Source organism: Fulmarus glacialis, unplaced genomic scaffold, assembly GCF_000690835.1.
Source record: "Fulmarus glacialis isolate BGI_N327 unplaced genomic scaffold, ASM69083v1 scaffold50444, whole genome shotgun sequence".
NCBI lineage: Eukaryota > Metazoa > Chordata > Aves > Procellariiformes > Procellariidae > Fulmarus > Fulmarus glacialis.
Window position 1 is genome coordinate 6,453 of NW_009208381.1, and position 20,961 is coordinate 27,413.

The window sequence follows — 20,961 nt, forward strand, 5'->3', positions numbered from 1 at the left end:
TTGCAAAAAGACATATGATAGCTAGACATTAAGTCACCAATTTCACAACAATGTCCACAAAGACATTGAAGTTCTATATAATACTACGATAACACTCTGACAATGAAAACGGAATTCATATCCAGGGATTCAGCTGAGGACTGCATAACAAATTGTCAAACCATGTTTTTATCGTGTACACGAGATTATCTGTGAATTGTGTAGCATTTTTTTTCCATGCATTATACTGTATTTTCAACAGGAAACAAAATTATAAGTCAATGTTATTGTTTGTGTCAGTTCCTTCTAAAAAAAGTAAAAATACCCAAGTTTTGAACAAAATTTGAATTTTGTGTTTTGATTCATACTAACATACCACTTAATGTGTCATTATGCTGTATAATTGTATTGATCTGCATATTCTCATAGCATAAACATCCTGTGGTGAGGAGCTCCGTTACCTGCATGTTCATAGTATGAGAAGGAGGATGTACAAGTGCTTTAAACAAACTGAAGATACAAGGGGATCAAGTTCTGTGGTTACACAAAGGAATTCATGGCATTTACAGGAGAAGGAGCCTCAGAGCTTTCATTTCCTTCAGCAGGTTCTTTCTCTTTTTTACCACTATATTGTCCAATAAAGGAGCCATCCTCATTGAACTGACCATTTACACCTTCTCCATAGTCAACTAAACTATCATCACTGTCTTCTTTTTTCACAGTTCTGTCTGAAGGTGTCCGGCTTCCTTTTTTTAGAGGTTTATGGTCCTCTGCATCACTGGAGACACAAACAAACAAACAAAAGGAATTAACTGATGTATTATATATTAAGACAAAATCAGCCATGCATGCAGAGTTTATAAAAAGCATGTGTGCAGCCGTATAATCCTTTAGTAAACCCACATCACATTGTAGAGACAGATCAATATGATGCAGTTGACATGAATACATGGCGTACGAATGGTTTACACAGAGAATGTCTTCAGTGGAGGGAGAGGGCTTTGTGGTTTCTTGTTTTTTTTTTATTTTCCCCATCGTGCATGACTTTTCAATGATAAGACTTGTGCCCTTGCCTTGGAAGCAATTTAGATGCAACTGCAAGCATTAAAAAGTAGGTTGTAAAGTTATAAAAAAAATAATTTATTTGTTCTCCAAAGTAACAAGCTTATGATGTGCTGTGAAGTTAGTCTGTTAAACTTCTTAATTTCTTTGACTCCTTGAACATGAATGAAGAATGAATTTGGTTAAATGAAATATACTGATTTTCTTTACTAGTATAAAGAAAATAAAAGTGCTGCATTTCAAATAATTTGTTACATAATGCAGGCCAGACTTGCAATTTTCAACCTTACCTTTCAAGAGACCTACATATTCCATTAAAAGGGTGCAGAAGAAACAAATGAAAATAGCCTAAGAAGAAAAGCAAAGTCCATATCCTGATAGTGATCAGTATTTTATCAATAATAATTTGCTCTTAAAATTGCTAAAACATTTACTGTATGCAGGTAAAGCAACAGTTTAGCTTACAGTAGCTACAGTTGAGCAGTTAAGAGCATGCTTGGTTTTTTCCATTACTTATCAGATCAACCTCCTTATCCTAATCCATAACGGTAACATGTTCTGACAATGATGATGGTGATTTGGAGGACAACAGAAAAAGGAAAGGAAAGAAAGGCAGGGAGGAGAGATCACTGTAGCAAAGTACTGTGGTCTTTCCCTTGTCAGTGGAAAAGCTGCAGCACCATCAGCATCCTCAAATAAATTTGCAGCTGTGGTAAGCTTGTATTTCATGAAAAGTTGGGCTCTTTTCAGAATCCTTTACACTGCACTTCAGTTTCAAGATGAAGATTTCGGCAGCAGTTCTAAAACATTTCCAGTTAAAAACCACTATTGCCAGCTGCACTTTTGGGTGCAATTATTTACCTTGTCTTAAACAGAACATGTGACTTTTTTTGCATATAGGGTACAAAAGAGTAAGTGATTTTTGTTTTTTTTTTTTTATTTAAAGACTTCCAGCTTATGGAAAATATAAACAAACATGTATAGAATATCAAGGAAAGAAAAATATATTTATAATATCCACAATATTAGGCTGAATATATATTCAGCACATTATTTTAATTGTGTAATTCCTAAAAACAAATACCTTAGTTCTTCCAATAATTATATTTTCTGTTTTTTTTCTAATGAGTATCTTTGAACACCCAGAGAAACCATATATATATAGCACGTACAAGGTCACACAGATTATATTGTTAGCTAACAAATGCCCTGTTGAGAAGCATTTCACTATTGCTAGAAAACCATTACACTGATTTTCCATCAAGCTGTTTCTCCTCATCTCATCACCTTTTTTGGAAGACTCCAAGTTATCACATTCTAAAAGAAGTACATCTCTAGTATGCATATACTTACAGAAAAAGCATACCAGAGATTTTATTCTTCTATGCATACACAAGAAAGAAGTGGTAGGAATATCTATCTTATTAACGTGTAAGAAAACCTTCATGTTTAAAACACACAAAGGCAAAAACTTGACTGTATCAGCCTTGACTGTCTTTAGTTATTGCTGTGTACATGGCATGAGGATAGATATCCTATCGTTGATCTTCTGCGCTCACTGGTATTGCAAACATACAGGCTAGTAACATTTACAAGAATGCTACTCCAAAATGTCAAGCATCCAGCAGCAAAGTGCAAATGTTTATAACACTGCGAACACAAGCAGATTACAGAGACATTATTGAAGAGAGTTCATTCTGGAAGGACCCTATATTTAAAAGGTTGAAGATAGAATTGAGTATTAAAAATCACATGCAATGCAGTTTCTCCATTGCCCTCATCAGAGGGCATCAGAGTCATTGTAACAGGTTATACAAACCAAATGAAGACCAGACCCTCGCTTTGAAGTAGTACCAGGTCCTACTCCCAAAGAAGAATGACCTGTAGCGTTTAACGCTTTCTGGGTAATAGCATTTAGTAAAGAACATTGCACATATGGTTTGCTGTTTAATTTTAGATGAGTAGCTTCATAATTGCTTACACCATAATAGCTAGAAATGAAAATAAATTAGAATTGCATTTGTACCATATTCCAACTGGTCAATAAACTCTGTGCAAATATTCTAAAGTGTGACCCTATCCAGTGTAATTCACCAGGCTGGAATATACAGTAAATAAATAATACACCTTCACTGTATTAAAAATATCCACATTTTTGGTTTAATCCAATATAATTCTCGATTTTCATTTATAATTTAGATAAAACTGGGTACAGGAGCTTCTGCTCTTAGGGTTTTCGTGTTTGCATTTTTGAAAACAAAGTTTATTTATAAGCCAAACAATGAAGAAATACTTACACAGTTGGTTGCATTGTGCCTGTGATTTTTCTATGTTTTAGTAAGGATGCAGATTCTATTGTCTGTATAATTAAAAACAAACAAACAAAACTACAGATTTACCCGGGAGTGTACCTGCACAGAGGTGGGCACTGGTGTAAGAGCACGGTTACAGCAGATGCAAAAATCAAATCTGAATCTGGGGATTCCCTCCCTTTTTGCACTATACAAGTCTAGAAAGAAGTTCTGCCAAGACCCTGCAGTGGAAAAAGATGTGGGATTATCCACTGCTTTCCACTCCTTGTTCAGGAAAAGGAAACATATGCCATGGTACCATTTATTCTTTATCAAACTGGATTATGACTGGATTATGACTCTTGTATTAGATGAATTCAATGTTTTGTGTGGAAAGGAAAGAAACTGAGGAACAAAAAGCAAAAGAACAAACAGGAGAGATAGGAAGAAAGTGAAGACATCAGTGTTTTGGACAGCACTTTTGGAACCCCGGGGGTGCAAAACAGAGAAGGAACCCTGGTGCTCTGGGGGAATTAATGTATTTTCTGTTTGCTGCCAAGAAGCAAACTGCAAAAGCTTCTGAATTGCATTATGAATATGGATGCCCAAAGAGCTATAGAACACTTTAGCCTGTAGAATATATAATACTGTATTGCAAAAACATATTAAAGCCATAAATTTTGATACAGTATCTGCAAGATTTGCTAATCTTGCTTACAAGTGTTCATAACACTATTCCAAAATGCAACCAGGATAGATCATAATTCATTTTAGTTTTTGTTTGTGATTTTGCCTGCTGTCTTTTATACTAACCTATTGTAATATTTTGAAATGAAAAATAAAGTACAAATTGGGTTGACTAAAATTACAATGGAAAACTGAAGAAGTTTTTGAAATATGTCATGTATGCAGTGTATACTTTTACTATTTGTTGTAACTTACAAATAAATTCCATACGACTAGTTTTCTACGGATGAAAGTTGCTCAGTGAAGACTGACATGTACCAGTCATTTTGTTAACTACTGATATGTACCACACACATTTCTTGCCCTTTTAGTAAGAACAGTGTTTAATATTAAAGCATACTTTAAAAGCATGATTTAAATATTTTTTATAAACAATTGCTAATATATGAATACATGTTTCTTTTTTTTCTTAGTTTAATGAAATACATAGCAAACTTGCAGCTAATGATTAAGAGATATGAAGAAGTACGGAGGTGACAATAACATGTGTAAGTGCAAAGTACAAACTTATTTTTTCAAAAAAAGTACTTCCATTTCACAAGCTCATCAGTTATTGAAAGAAATATGTACCTTGAAATCTCCTTTCTTCTTTCAACTTTCCAATTTTTCTTCCTTAGATATGGGTACATGCAGCAACCAGTCAGAATGGGGAAGACAGTTTTACGATGCCTCTGCAGTCCAGCAGGCAACTAGTTCCCACTAAACTTTGCCACATTCATGGACATGCGAAAAGACTCAATATATGGTTAGCAATATACTACTTTTCCTTATAACACAACTGTCAGATGAAAGGCAACATACAACAAACAAAATGGGTAAAGCATTCTGGGCTATTGGACGCAGAAAGAGGATGCAGAAGATGAAAACCGTTGGCAGTAAATTCCTTTTTCTGTGCCCTCAGGTCAACAGCCCAGAAATGCTTAAGTATAAGCAGTCACGTAAAGCCACAGAAGTACCTTACACTATGGCTTCCCTGCACGGTCCAGGAGAACCTCTGCCCCAATACCTAACAGGTTTCTGCTCACGTTCCTAAACTGATAGGACTGTGCAGATGAAAAATGTTTTCCCTAGACACTTATGCAACTGTATCAATCCAGACTTCAAAACATTTTACTATTTCTAATCTAGCTAAGACATAAGAACATCTATATTAGTTTTCTGAGTAGTTTTTCTTTAGCATCTCTGTAATACTCAATCTTCAATCTGGCAGAAACTGGGAGATTAAGCTCCGGCTTGAAATGGCAATGGGTTGAAAAAATTGTTGTTAGTCAAAGAACCTGACTCACTCCTTGTGAAAATTTTAAAGAAAAATCTGCTTGAGAGAAATTCAACCAACTTTCCACCTTTGCTATTTCTGGTGGAAAATTATACAAAGGGAAATCAAAGCACTGATTTAAAAAGTAGTGACACATATGTTCAAGAATTAAAATAAGAACCGTCAAAGAAAGCACGTGTGCGTAAATGAGGACACAAGAAGACCACTGCCAAATCCAACTGGACTATTCAGAGACAAGAATTCTTCAGGCAGTCCACTGACATCATCTCATGCGCTAGAAGGGACCAAGCTTAGAATTACGGTGCTAAGGCACAAATCATTGCTAGGTCCCCCTGGAAACACACCTAAGCTGCAATAAAACTTGAATAACTACAAGAGAAAAAAATACTATTGTAGTTACAAACCATATTCTCATTGTTAATCAACCCAGAACAAGAAGGAAGAGTAATATATTACCTAGCAACCTCAGAACTCTCCACCAACCATTTCCAGAAAGTCTCTCATAGCATATCCAAGAATTTCTAGGAAAAATCTTGTGTATGTCAAAATGTTGAAGAAAAAGAGGCAAAATAATTTCACAAAATGTGCAAACATCCTGCGTTACCACACTAACAGTCCTACTACTGTAGCTGCCTTGTCCTGTTTGATCTTCCTAAGAACATTTTGCAGACTGCAATGAGACTCTAGACTTTCATACTTCCTGAGAAGTTAACTAAGAAATGCATGCTTGCAGACTCCCTACCCTTAACTTCTTAATTTCTCTTGATTTAGGGCCCAGGATGGAAATTTAGGCTGATTTATACACCTACACTGACCTGAACAGGAGCTCTAGATAGTCATTAATTTTAATTTAAATAAAAATACATTTGTGGTACTTCTTGTATTTCTTGCAGTTTCTTAGTGTAAGCATTGACTGTCCGCAATTTACTACCTCAGCCTTCTACAACTCAGGAAACCACTGGGATTGTAGTGCAGTTTGCTACAGAGGCACTGTTTTCCCTTATTATGGAAAAGTACAGGTATGCCTCCAGTCACAGGAACGTAGTGTAGCCGGTCATTCTGTGGTTCCTGAAACACCTGCGTTTCCTAAAGCATTATTTCCTTCGTTAGATCGATATGGCAGGAAAATCCAATGTTGGCTGGTTCTGCAGAAAGTATGTTCTTCGATGAAGTTGAAGAGTGCAAAACTTCAAACAAGTCCAAGCGATCCCAAGAATACTGGGAAGCCTAGAAATGGAATGTGACAATCCCCCCCTAAAATTGAGAGCTATGTCTTGTCTAGAATATCTTAATTAGTCATTAAGATTTAAGTAATTTAATAATTTAAATCTTATTTTGAAACAACTAATTTTCTAAGCACTGGGCTTACTTGTCCAGAAATACTGAAGTCTATTCAGTATAAATCTCCAAGTCTTTCACTCTTCCCAGTTCCTGAGAAAGGAGGAAGCAAGTCTATGTTCTTAGAAAGTTCCTCTTGATGGTCTGCTGTCTCTCTGGAAGTGAGATGTCCTTTCGTACTTGGCATGAAATGATTGTGAGACCTTATACTTTCCCTTCCCCCCTTTGAACTTCGGAGGAGAACGGAAGGAGCTCATACACTTGTGAGGATAAGAAGAGCTTCCAACAGAGCTCTTTTTTTTCAGCTGACGTAAGGAGTGTTTGTGTTCTGAGAAATCCTTCATGATCTGGACCAAGGATTCACCAAACAGCTTGCCGCCTGTGTATGGTAAAGACAGCAGTTTACATTTTAGATCTAGTGATGAGGTCCAAGGACGTAGCCATATAGCTCTCCAGGCTACAGTGAGGCATGCCATATTTTTAACGGTGAGTTTAAGAGAATCCTCAGCTGCATCATGGATAAAATTAGTTGCGATTTTACATAGCCTCCGTTTCCTCTGCATGGCACCAGATGGGACCCATTTCTTTTTGAATCTGGCTCGTTCTTCCTCCAACCATATTAGTAATGCTCTAGAAGCGTAAGTGCAGTAGATAGATACTCCAAGCTGGGCTGCAACTAGCTTGAAAGATCTTTTAATTGCTTCCTCAACCTTTCTATCAGTAGGATCTTTAGGGAGAACATCCATATTAGCAGGCACTGATAGTACAGAATCACCAGTAACCAATGCTCTGTCTACCTGAGGCAAGGTCCCCCACAAAGCAGCTTTATCCACTGGTAAAGGATAGAGCTTACATAGGACTGCCGGCGCTTCATGCTTTGCCTCAGGATTAGCCCAAATCCTACACACAAGATCTTCCACTGCTGAATGGATAGGAAGTGCATTATCTACCTTGCCTTCTTCAGAGGGGATAAGCAGTTCTTCTGAAGCAGATTCAGATTTGGAAGATTTTAGCATTAACACTCTCTTTATGTGCTTGAACAGATAATTCTGATTCTCCATGTCAAATTTACGGAGAGGATCTGGTCCTTCTTGGTCTTCTGTAGGGGACTCAGATGATACCTCCCCACCTTCAGGGGACAACTCAACCTCCAAGGCCTTGTCAGCCTCAGATTTCTCCTTCCCAGAAGCTGTTTGTTCTTTTAAACTGTCCATATGGTCAGACTCAAAAGTTTGGGAACTGCTCCCAGTTGCTTCTAGAGGAACCACTGGAACTTCTGTAATTGGTACCCTGGGATGCTTTACTGAATGAGTCCTAGCCTGTGCCACAGAAGTTATACTTTGTCTGGCTGCTGTCAAAGCATCCTTTAAGACAGTAGCTAGCTCAGGCAAAATTACAGATTTCATTAATGAATTCTTTTCAGATTCAGAGAAGTGAGTAGTAGTAGAAGGTCTTACCTTCCTGTGGTAGGAGCTCTGAGTGTCTTCTGAATCTGAGCTGTAGTCTGGGGTCTGGCTGAACCAGGGCTGGAGAGAAGAATGCTGCCTTGCCTGTGAGCCACGAATTGAGTTGCAGCTGAGGGGTTGCTGGAAAGGGGATGGCTGTCCTGCCTGAGAATCTGAGCCCTCCTCCGACCCCATTATTTGTTGCTCAGAGGCATGATGTCTAGAGCCATGCCTGTACTTCCATTCGTCTGACCACTTTTCCTCTCGGCAGAGGGAAGCAGAGACAGAACTAACCCTTGTAAGCTCTGAAGACTGCCTAGCCCTCCTCCTGGTATAGGAGGTCTCTGATCTGGTGCTGGAGTATTGATCCCCTGACCTTCTGAAGAAGTTGGATCTGTCAGATCTCACAGACTTTGCTTTGGTAAACACAGGGTCTGCTTCAGGAGAATTGGCACAGCTACCTTTTCTTTTCTTTTCCTTGTCCAGTTTCTTTCCTGTCCAAGCAGACATGGACCTGAAGTGATGAAAAAAGTTCAAAATACTCGAATTCCTAGATCTTTCAAAAATTACTTTTTTATTTCAAGGGAAACCCTATACCCTTTTTCCTCAAAGAAGCACTGCATCGTGACCAGTGCCATGTGAGGCAGACAAACTGGGAACTGAGTGACTGCAGTGATGCTGGGCTGCAGAGAGGGTGCCAAGATATCTTCTGTAATCTGACTGGTTGCTGCTGCTGCCCTGTCTCTAAGGAAAAAAGAGGAAAGCCCAATATAGACATTTTAGAAAGAAGTTTTTGCATGGTAAATAGGATGAGCTCTTTCATGTGAACAAGTGTGAAAGCTTGGCATGCATCTGTCCATATTCACCAGACATGAGGTGGATAAATACATTTTAAAATAATTTAATAAAGCACTAGATTCTATAGATTAACTCAAGCCACTTAAATATGGAGACATAAATTCAAATCTTGCTACAGGTCACACATGAAAGCAGACTTGAATAGTCTTATTCTAGGCTTGAGAAAACATGTATTGAAGTCATATAATTTGTACAATTCTGTACAAAGGTCAGCTTCTGCTGCTGAAAGTTCCAAGTATCAAAAAACAGAGGAGCAATAAAGGAGAATGCAAACTGGACTGCCTAGGAAAACTTATACAGTACTTATTTACCTCTACTTCCAAACATTGCTTCACACTTCCCTTTTTATCAGCTGAATTTAATTAATCCATATGCACTTAATGCTGTAATAAAATACTATTCTAAACTCATTAACCTAAGAACAGAGTATCGTATTTTTTTAAAATCAAGGAAGAATAAACAGAAACTGCTCTTTGGCATTCAGAACTGTAAATCTATTCCAGTCAGATCAAGATGCACATTTCCCTTATATGAAGAAGCTATGGCAACAGAGTAGATCCTTCTTGTATTTTTCTATGTACATTTGTAAATGTCACATCTTCAAAATAATAAAGGGCTTTTGCAATGCTTTTGACACAGGAATGCACTATAAAATCTATTATAACACCCATGTAAAATATAATGGTATTGACATATCTAGAAAATAATAACATTATTTCCTGTACTAATCAAAAAACAACAAATAAAATGCTGCTTTTTTATTAAGCTATACTCATAATTATTATATGAACAGACTTGCCAAGGCATGCTTTTTGTGGTGCCAGGAGATTCAGCTAGGCTACATTTACAATAAAGGAAGAGAGTCAGGAATAAGAGCTGTGTTGCATGCTTTGAAGCTGCTTGCTATGTATCTTGTACTGAAATGCATGAAAGGGAGATTTGTTTTTTCTTGTAGGACATTCCTTCACCTCTGTGTAATATCACTTCCTTGTTATTGGATTAGGTGTTAGTATTAGCATTTGTTTTCCAGTCCATGTAACACAAGATTGTCTTTATTAGGCTTCAATTAGAAATGTATTTTCAAAAACCGTAATGCTAAATGTGCCCTAACTGAAAGGACACTGTATCTGGTATTTTAACTATATAAAAGATGGGTTTGTAAATAAAGATTCATCACTTTGAGACAATTGTGTTTGAATCTGGATTTCACCTTGCATTAGTGAATGGCTTATTCTAAGCTTGGATGTTTAATTTTTTTTCTAATGTGTGGTTGAAATGCTATCTATAGTTCTATACAACACTGGATACAGAATCTTTGTCAAGATGGAAAAAAGTTAGTTTTGAATTAATAACTGTGATATTATATACAGTACATGTGTGATATAAACCGTGAACATGACAAATGACATCAGTTGCTCACCTGTATTCACCAAATGTTCCATCATCTTCCTTCATAGGCTGTATTTCTGGATCAGCATGTGCATCCTCCTTTTCCTTCACTAAAATATTTGAAATAGCAATTTTTATCATGAAACTGCAACTTAAAACCTTAATTTCTCAAACTTATCACATTTGGCAGGAACGTGGTTTGAATAAAAATCATTTTTTGAACTGGGGCCTTAGGCCATTACATTTTTTCTTTTGAAGGAAAAGATCTGTTCATTAGTTATAGAATTTTATTTTCATTCAAGTACAAAATACTGTATGTCATTCTGCACTAGTAAAACTTTTTCCTTCTTTCATTTCTAGCACTAAAGAGAAAGTTTTGTTAAAAATCCTACTAAAATAATGAATAATTTACTACAAATCTGAATAATTTAGTTTTACTTATCCATGCTCTGTATTTCCTCTTGATATTCCTCTCATACTGATTGATAAAACTGAATCAGATTCACTTGTGTTCACTGTCAGTTTGTACACTTGCTGCTTTCATTTCATGCACTAAGACTCCAGGGAATTTTAAATAGTATTTTAAGAATTAGTAATACTGGAAAAAATAGGCATGGTCTGTTAATTTCTTCTTTTCTATAACATGATCAAAAGCAAAGCAAAGCAAAACCACCTACACCTACACCTAAATTTAACACAATTGTATCTCTTGCACATCCTTGTTATAGGTTTAGTCATCATTCACTGGTGGGAATAAATCCAGGCATGTAACTTGCCCCTATAAAAAAAACCCTATGTAGCACTGTCCTTTGACACAGAAACCCGCTAGCACCTCAGAAGACAGGTGTTTATAGAAGACATATATTCCTATAAGTTAAGATTGTTGACAAAGTAAAATAATATACTGACTTCTAGAATTATCTTTATGGTTCTTCCCTTTGCCTTTTCATTTCTGTCTTTCTGGCAACTACTCAAATCTTTCCCTTGTTTAGCAGATACAGTTATATAATCCAATCTTATACTCTGGTAATTTCCACACTTTATCTGTACATTGTTGGCTTATATGCTGTTATTTAAGATGATATGAATCATTCCTGACAGTATCTTCTAATTCTATAATTACAATAATGCATAACACCTTGAAATGTATCTGGCTGCTATAATTTCATAGTGAAATAATTTATTACTTTTTTTAAACCATAGGCAATCTCAAGATGACATGCTAAAATTATGAGAAAAAAGAGTTAACTTCGTGCTTTGCATTTGTCAGTATCTGTGGAACAGTACATTTGCAATGACACAAGAAATACAATTAGCTATAAACAAAGTCACTGCTATAAACAAGAGTACTGAATCTGGAAATCTTATATACAGTCAAGGTCTACCTTTATATATGTGTGTGTATATGCGTATGTATGTGTGCATAAAAAAACCCCCTTAAATCTAGTAATTCTGCAGAAGCAGAGAGAAGAAGGGCATAGCAGGGATCTCCACAAAGTAATGACAACCTTAGCATCCAACTGCCTTCTACGCTTTTACTCAAACCGTGTTTTATCCTCTTCTAGATGGTGGCTCACTCCAAGTCCTCCCTAGACTTTTCAGTTTCATCACTTTACTTGTTTCATCTTCCTAATTCTCCTTCTCTTTTCTCAGTTCTCGCCACTAAGAGTCACTTTTCTATATCCTCTGTCATCTCATTTTCTCTTTAAAAAATCTAAATATTAGGAAAAAACCTAAGATGATGTCTTCACCTGTCATTCAACTCGTATATAACACAGTGTTCCTTAATCATCTGTCTTTTCTCTGTGGGCATAGGTGATTGGGACAGATGCTTCTCTCACTTAATTTTTGCTGTCACTACAAATCTTTGCTCTCTCCATAAAACGATTAAACCATTAGATTGAGCAGAGTAGGATTCTTGTACTTAATAAGGTGATTTTATCTTCTTATAAAAATAATCTGCTATGCTAAGTTTAGCTATAAAAGATTTGCCTATGAAGAGGAAAAGTTTTAAGTGTTCACTGACACTAGTTTTCAGAAGTGCACTGATCAAAACATGCAGGAGAAATTAAAACAGAGTATGGATTTTTTTTTTTTGTTCTTTTCTAAGTGCAGCCATCTTTTTCATGTCCAAATTAGCAATATGAACTTCAAGAAGTTTGAGTTGATTTTAAATAAGCATTCCAGAGACTGGATATTTATATAATTTCCAAACCTTTGGAGTCTGTAATATAGAACACAATTGTTTCCTGAAATCAAGATTTGACTTGAAACTTAGCAATTGTACTTTCTATCGTAGGTAGGAGAGGAAAAAGAAATTATCCTTCGATGCCCAGTTGAAGTCCACTTCACAGCTGCTCTGAGATCCTATCAGGCAGTACTACTATTCTATGCAAACTGGTTGTCACCATCCTTTTCAAGAGAGCTTTAGTCTATGGATCTACTCCATAAACACAAATACAAGACTGGGGAAAGATATATGTAAGACATGTATACGCACGCATACCTGCATACATACACACATATATGCCTTTTATAATACGTACACCCAGAGGAATCAGAGTTTTGATAGAAGATGTACGTTGTATAGTTCCAATTTTAATTACCAATTATAAAATATACTTGGCCATTCCTAGGCCTAATACTAAAAAAAACCCTAAAAAGAAAAGCTCTTTTAAAGAAAAACTTACAGAAGAAAAAACAGCCTAACTGAAGGATGGTAACTTCAAATTTGGTTGCAAAAATGCAGAGGCTAAAGACGACACAAATTCTGAGGAGGAGGGTAACGTATTTGAAACAAAATAATGTATGAAGGGATTTGTCCTATGAAATGCATTTCTGGTACATTAAAGTAACACAACAGCTATGATCTGGTATATGCTTCCACACTTTCTGACCAATTAAATTCTAACTCAGCTCATTTTAGTGGGTTAAACCCATCTGGATTAGACTTCAGAAAGTGGGGGGGAAAACCAAGTATCTCAAAGAAAGCTCAAACCTCTCTAGAGAGGTAATGTAGTAATATGACCCTCCAGGAATGAAGGAGATACTTTTCTTATGCTTAAACGGATTGAGGTTTTCTACCAATAGGCAGATTGCTCCTGACAAGCCTACCACATGGTGACTGATTTACCATATACACAACGCAAATGTAAACCAGCAGCAAATGTAATTTCTCCAGTAAACCTGAGATCTGTCTTAATGGATTACCAGTAGATGATTTTTACTCTCATTGTTATATATCATACCTGGATATTTGCCACCCTTATTCCTCCTTATGAAGCAAACAATCAGTAAAATCAAGATCAGAAGAGCAACAGCACACATAAGACCAATGAACCATCCTTGAGTAGCGATGTCTACCTGCCGACTTGCCATTGCTAGAGAACAAAAGAAGAAAAATGAGATGTTTTGCTGCATTTAAGTGCTGTGCTAATTCAAATAAATAATAGCCAGTATACATCATTCATTAATAATAACGTTCACTGTGAAAATTAGTATTACAAAAACCAGTGATACTGTATTTTATGAATATTTTCATTATTTAAAATGCTTCCAAGTACATGTGCATCAAACTTGCTTTTGAGTATATAAGAATTCTGCCAACATTTAAGCTTAGCAACTACTTTGCAAAACCTGTGCACATACTACCTTGCTTTCTGCAAACCTCAAAACTATTCTCAACCATTTTACATTAATTAAACTACTGAAATGAAATTGCAAATTATAATTCACACAAACACGTCAATTGCATTCTCAACATGAATAAAAAGCCAACACTCATTAGCTAAGGCACTCCCATTAGTCTGAAATGGGGAAACAGATGGGTCATTCAAGACCCTAACATTCGATTTCAACTAAAACCAACAATGAAGTATCCTTTAAAGCCTTATTAAGCATCATGTTTTCTTCCTCTCCTCAAACCCATACCTCATCCTACAATTTATCATGATTGCCATGATTTAGCATTAGTGAGGACTTAACACAATGCAATTGGAAAGCCTTTCCTTGGCACTGTTTCTCTCCAAATGCTGACTCTAGCTGGAAGATAGTGTAAATGATAAGCAAACTACACAGGAAACACTACAGTCACTAATAAGGACAGGAATTATCTGTGCGGTCTGGGGGCCAGATCCCTCCTATTGGTCTCCAACACAGTAGGAGGATTTTCCTGGTGAAGCTTATTTTCTACTCCCCTGTTTGGAAACACACTACAGGCAACTGGCCTTTGGATTTGCTGTTGGGAGAAAGTGGGAAGGGTGAGAGGACTTAGGGATGCCTGCTACAGACAGAAAAAGACATGAAGTGGAGGAAGATGGACATCCATCCAAACCTATCTTGTTCATTCTTCACCTTCTCCTCCAGCCCCAAAACCCATGAGTTTGAAACTCTATGAAGAGTTGCCCAAAAGACCTCTCTCTATTTGGAAAGTAGAGACAAAGATCACCTTCCCACATGAATAAGGAAAGTCACATGCAAACCACTTCCTATGCATAACTCATATGGCATTTTGGTTCAGCATTTATTGTTTTTTCTGGCTTCATGAGATAAGGTATTGGATTATTCACAGCCAGTACATTACCAGGATTTTAGTAAGGATCAACAGTACTTCAGATCTCAGCTTAGTAGACACTTTGCACTAGGAGCAGATTATATTTGAGACCTTCAGTCAGTCTCTTTGTTCGGATGCTGCATGTACATCAACTCTCATGGCACAATATGTTTCATCCGTATCTGCTAGGGAAGGTCCGTAGACTTGCTTCCACTGAAGTGGAAGACGCAATGCGTGAACAGCTTTACACATAGAAATGTGAAAGTCCCAGAGCCCCATAAAGATTTCCACCTCTCCTTAGAGAAGACATGCTTTTAAGGAAAGGCTCATAAAAACACATCAGAGAGAACCTATTTTCAATGGAGCATTGACTGTTTTCTAGCCAGAATACAGGTGATACAGCATAAACACTTCTCCTTACAAAACATGCTGGATGACAACTGGGAACAGTCCTGTACTAGTGCTGTCCCTTGAAAAATACCTGGGCCTTGCTTGGCAGACAGCTAGCTGACAAGAGACTGCACTGGACTGGCAAGCACACAAACAATAAAATACAACAATATTCAATTATAGGCCAGAATTCAAGCCCATGTCTCAATGTTATTTATTAGTTAAGACAGAGGCTGAGACAGCTACCTTGGAAACATCAGCTCTCAATGGTCCCAGATTTCTGAGGGGTTTCCATGGACTGTATGAAAACTCAAAGTACCTGTGATGTCTGGAGATAGTATCTACCCTTCATTCTATACAGAAGACCAATGTGTATTCCACTTTAGAATTACAAGGCTAAAATTAACTCTTTATTTTGCTGCCCCTTTTTGATCTCACTGGGCAAAGTTATGACTTGATTTTCATTTAAATAGATCAATGAATTAATGTGTGTGGTTATTGTGGAGTTACAATTAGGAGATTTCCCAGCCTTTATTTAAGAATATGCTTTCTGAATCTTTAGAAACTGACTCTTTCTTATATGCACAATAATTTAAACTATTTTTGCATTAAAATGTCTACATGTTATATAAATATATAGCTTATATACATCTATATTTATACTTTATATGCCATATATAAATATATAAAAATAAATATATATAAGTGGCAGTCCTAAAAACCAAAATCACAAAGACAATCTTCCTCTCAATTACAAATCAAATTAACATAAAATTTTGTTTCCACATTAAGGTTAAAATTATTTTGAGTTTTGCACATCCATAATAAGGCATTAAAGGTTGTATAATACATACTGTGACAAAATGCAAAAGCACATTTAACATTCAAATGTAGTAAGAAATAGCACCAAGCAAAACAAATCATGCATAAAAATATGCAAGATATAGATGGGAAAAAAGAAAACTTACTTAGGCAGCTTTCTGTATTCTTTAACTTATTGCATATCCAGTAGGAAAGGGTTTCTAGATCTCAGTGCAACTTTAAAAATGGCACAACGTTTCCTGCTTACGCTAAGCAAATTATCTGCTTCAGGCAGAAAGACATTTACTCTTGATGAACTGCTAATGCAGGAGTCAATGCAATACACTGTACTGGTATGCTCCAAAAGATAGACCCACACACTATGAAGATACTCTATAGGAATGCTTGTCAAAGAAGAAAATGTGGCAAAAGCCTCATATACCAAATATTGCGGTTTCATTCCTAATTAAGGACATATTCCATATTCCAGTATTTTCCTCTTTGTCCACTTCATTTTTCGCAGTGTTTAAAAGCTTTGATCTAGGCTGAAGACAGTGTAACACATCATTTTTCTGTAAGAAATACACTATGTATATAATTTAATGCTGGACACTGAACCTTTCCATTTATCAAGAAGCAGAAAAGAGTGTCTTTAAATTCCCTTCCTCCTTAACTACCCAAGGATATGAGCCAAGGTGACTGATTCATTCATGGGTACGTAACAGGATTCCTCATCTACTGGCTCAGTATTTTTTGTGCAGAAAGATGCTTTTGGGAAGGTTTCCATTCAGTTTGTTTTGAATTATACTATAGTCTTGATCCTTGCTTTACTGCTGCTTTAGGCTTTGGATGTGTATTTGCATAAAACTTTATATATCTGCTTTTATACCACTAGCTGTCTCTGGCATAAATAACCTCTGTGTTTAGCCCATACATATTTGCTTGGCACTGTTATTCAGCACCGTGTTTTCAAACCTTTCCTGCAACACGATAAACTGTGAACAGAAATGGAACAAAACAAAGCAAAAAATTATGATTTCAGAAAGTGCTCACTTTCAAACTAGCATATTCATTATATACTTTGTTGTCTGATAATTATTACATATTGTTCAAGCATATTTTAATATTTAAACTACTTTCTTAAATCATAACATACTGGAGTTGGTGAGGCTACTGCTAAATAACTATGCACTGACCAAAATGCTTGGAATGAACAGAAGTGGCTACCAAATGCACAACAAATAATAACAGCTGACCAAGAACATGCTGTGATGGCAATGACATATTCAGCATAACATCAAAAAACTTCCAGTAAAGCTCTTTCTCTGAGTTAAAGGAACAAGCATTACTGATTTGCTTATGAAGAAATATGACTGAAATATCTACATAAGGAACTTAAACAGCCTTACTGATTCACAGGATATAGTTGAGACATCAAAATCTATATAAAACCAGTATATCACAGGAAAAGAAACATTTACAAGTAGGAATCTCTTGACACTCATGATTACATGAGACACCAAATTGCATCTGCACTTCTGATTATGCAAACATTTTAGCTCTGATTTTTTGCATGGAAACTGATCATATACAGATTGTTAGCTTTAAAAATGTATACTTGGCTGTATTAAAGTACGCGTTATTTAAATATAGCCATCTAATGATATTAATTAGAAACAAGTGAAGTAGGTCATCTTCAGCGCACAGCACACAGATGGAGTGTGAGCAGTAAGTATCTTGCCCCTAATACAAACAACAGACAAGTAGAGTGAATTGAAAGGATGAAAACATTCATAATCTACATAATAAATATGTTGGCATTAATTTAGGAGTTTATAAAATAATTCAACATTGCTCTAAAAAAAGAACATGCAAAGATGCTAGCTACAACATCTCTTAGCTAGAAGCAGTTCAATGTTTCAGCACCTGGTCTACCACAATTCTGACTACGATACAGAATTGGTACGGTGTGCCTCACCTGGACCTGTCTCAAACACATCCTCTGAACTCCTAAAACCAGACAGGCCCTCAGCACCAACCCGGACTTTATATGCTGTTCCTGGTGTTAAACCCTTTAACACAAAGAAGCTTCGAGAACCATTTACAATTTCTTTTTTCCAATCTTCTTTGCCTACAAAAATTTTAGGAAAACAACATATTGGAATTTTAATTTTCTTTGTATTACTGAAAGTTTCTAGGCAGAATACTATCAACAGTTACTTGACTAAACTATGGATTGGCTGAAAAAAATAACTATTCTCTCTAAAAATTATAAAATCATGTAAAATTATTACTTCAAATAATATATTGCATGCAATATATTGAAGAACATGAATTATGAAACTATTTTTAACATTTGTTCCATTGTACTAGAGAAATACTATTTTCATTTATTTTTTAAAAGGCTTATTGAATTTGCAATTATAAAATACATTAAAGTAGATTTTAATCATTTAATTAAATTACACTTCTGTAGTTTCAGTCAATATTTACTTTAGTCGAGAAGTTCTACTTTGAAATCTGAACCTATCATATCTCCTGATCATTCTGTTACATCTTTTTTTCTAATACAGTCCCAGGTGCTTCTTTGACCAACATCCCGAAAAATGCGTTTATATTCCAATTTTCAGATTGGTCATCTTTAGTCATAACTTTAGAAGGATAGATTATTTGAACAGAAGTATCTTGGTTTTATTAGCTAACTGTGTTTTAATTATTACTGGTATTATCAAAGATTAAAACCTGTTTTTATGCCAATAAAAGTACGTAAGTTGGTTGATATCTTATTTTAAGGTTTAATTTAACGAAGAATATTGTTTTGATTGGCTCTCTTATTTAATTCTTTTTTTTTTCCTGAATTGGACATAATTTAGGAAAACTGTTATATCCTATTTTAACGCAAGTAATCATATTTTTACACATGTAATCACTGCATGATAAACAACTTCATGCAAACTACATTTTTAGAAGTTCATGTTCAGAAGAATTTATAAAATAATACAAAGGAACAAAGGCTGATTTCTAGCTAAGCATCAAGTATCTGCTACACATTGATGTTCATTAAAATGAAAATTATTTGATCTTCCCGATCAAAGTAAAAAATAATTCTTCTAGACATTTAAGAGCTATCATTAACACTGCGTCAATTTACGACCACATTTACTATAAAAATCTTTGAAAATATATCTGAACACTTTAGCAAAATTTAATGAAATGACTTCTTACTGCCTGCTACACCATATTCAACATAAAAGTTCGCATGATCTGGTCCCTCATACTCCCAACTGATATTGGCATAGGTCTCAGCGGCAGCTGTGGTAACATTTCTGATCCTTGGATAAAGTGGTTGCACTGAATACACAATAGAAAAACAAAGCAGAATATGAAATTGTGACTTCATACTTTAAAAAAAAATGATTTTAAGAAGTTACTATGTTAATTTAGACCACATACAGGGAAAGTATAGTACATTTGTCATTGTTTCCACTACTGGAAATTAGTAAATAAAGTAGCATATTTGGTAATTGAATCCTAGGCAGCTACTACACTATGAAATTATAAAGTAAAATCTATGTACTCTACTAAGTATGCCCTGTATCACAAAAACTGCCCAATACTTAAAGATACCTTATCACCAAAATTCTGGAAAACATTATTTCTATTCATCTAGAAGTAAAATGCAGACAGCTGGAAAGTGAGAACATTGTCAGGGTAATGGGAAATGGTAGGAGAGAATGGAGTTACGAAGGTGGTACACACCTCCCTTTACGCCACGTGTCACTGAATGGACTGCAAATGCCTCAGCTGCAAGCCCTTATAGGATTTTTTCTCTATTGCATTGATAATGATAAAAAAGGAAGACAATACCCTTATAGAATGTTGGACGGACAGTGTGCGTGACTGGGGAGGTTGCAAAAAGGGTTTCTGAATATCCTTCACCATCAGAGATAGTAGGAAAGAAAAAATAAAGAGTAAAACCACTTTGTATCAAAAAGTAACATTTAAATAATACAGTAAAACCTTACCTGTTAAATGAATAACACATGCACACTCTAAGTTCATGCAGGATTCAATTAGTTTTACTTGTTAAAATACAAAACAGCTAAGTGATACACGTGTATTTGAAAAAAACCTGAAGTATGTGTGTACCGACACCTTCGCTTTCACAGAACATTTCTGAAACCAGCTTCATTAACGTTATGGATTCACGGCACGTTGAGACATTGGGACATTAGACATCAGATATTGGAAAGCCAATACCAAAATACTCTGGTGTGAAGGACTGGAATGCAAGAAGCTGTTCATTTTAAGGTACTGTGTCTTACTGTTGACATTCTCGTTAGACAATAGTACTTTTCACAGATACGCATAATACCCACACCTATGAAAACAAGTGCTTCTCTCTTCAGCATCCTGTAATTAGCCACTTCTTTGCTCATACCTTAATTCTTTGTTCTACAATTATACTTGTTACAAACGGACATATATTTCAATATTTTTGTTTGGCTAATAATTCTAATCGTTCTAATACTGTAATAGTGCAGATACAAAGAGGATACTCCTGAAAGGCATGAAATGAGTTTTCAATGAAAATGCCTCACTCGGTTTGCCACTGACGTTTCTATCCTGCTAAAAATATCTTTTCTGTTGGAAAAAACATCAAAAATGCTTCCCAAAGGACCATGAAACATCAGAGGTAAAAACCTAGTCTCAGTAAAGACAAATGGAAGAAGTCCAATGGCTTCACCTAAATCCAGAAATTAAAATGGGCAAAAGCCTGTTCTCAAGGTAAGAGGTGCTGCACAGATTTTATAGAATCATAGAATCATAGAA

The 20,961-nt window shown here is 35.8% G+C and overlaps 1 protein-coding gene across 1 annotated transcript; it reads right to left on the reverse strand.

The window, feature by feature from the left end:
- Positions 1–232: 232 nt before the first annotated feature.
- Positions 233–20,061, reverse strand: LOC104075805 (neuronal cell adhesion molecule-like; the record flags this gene model as incomplete). The annotated part of the gene is made up of 7 exons (XM_009576451.1): positions 233–757; positions 1,332–1,343; positions 10,417–10,495; positions 13,634–13,765; positions 18,107–18,259; positions 19,354–19,479; positions 19,996–20,061. Coding segments are annotated over 7 exons (806 nt in total), but the record flags the coding sequence as incomplete, so codon positions are not given.
- Between the last annotated feature and the right edge of the window lie 900 nt (positions 20,062–20,961).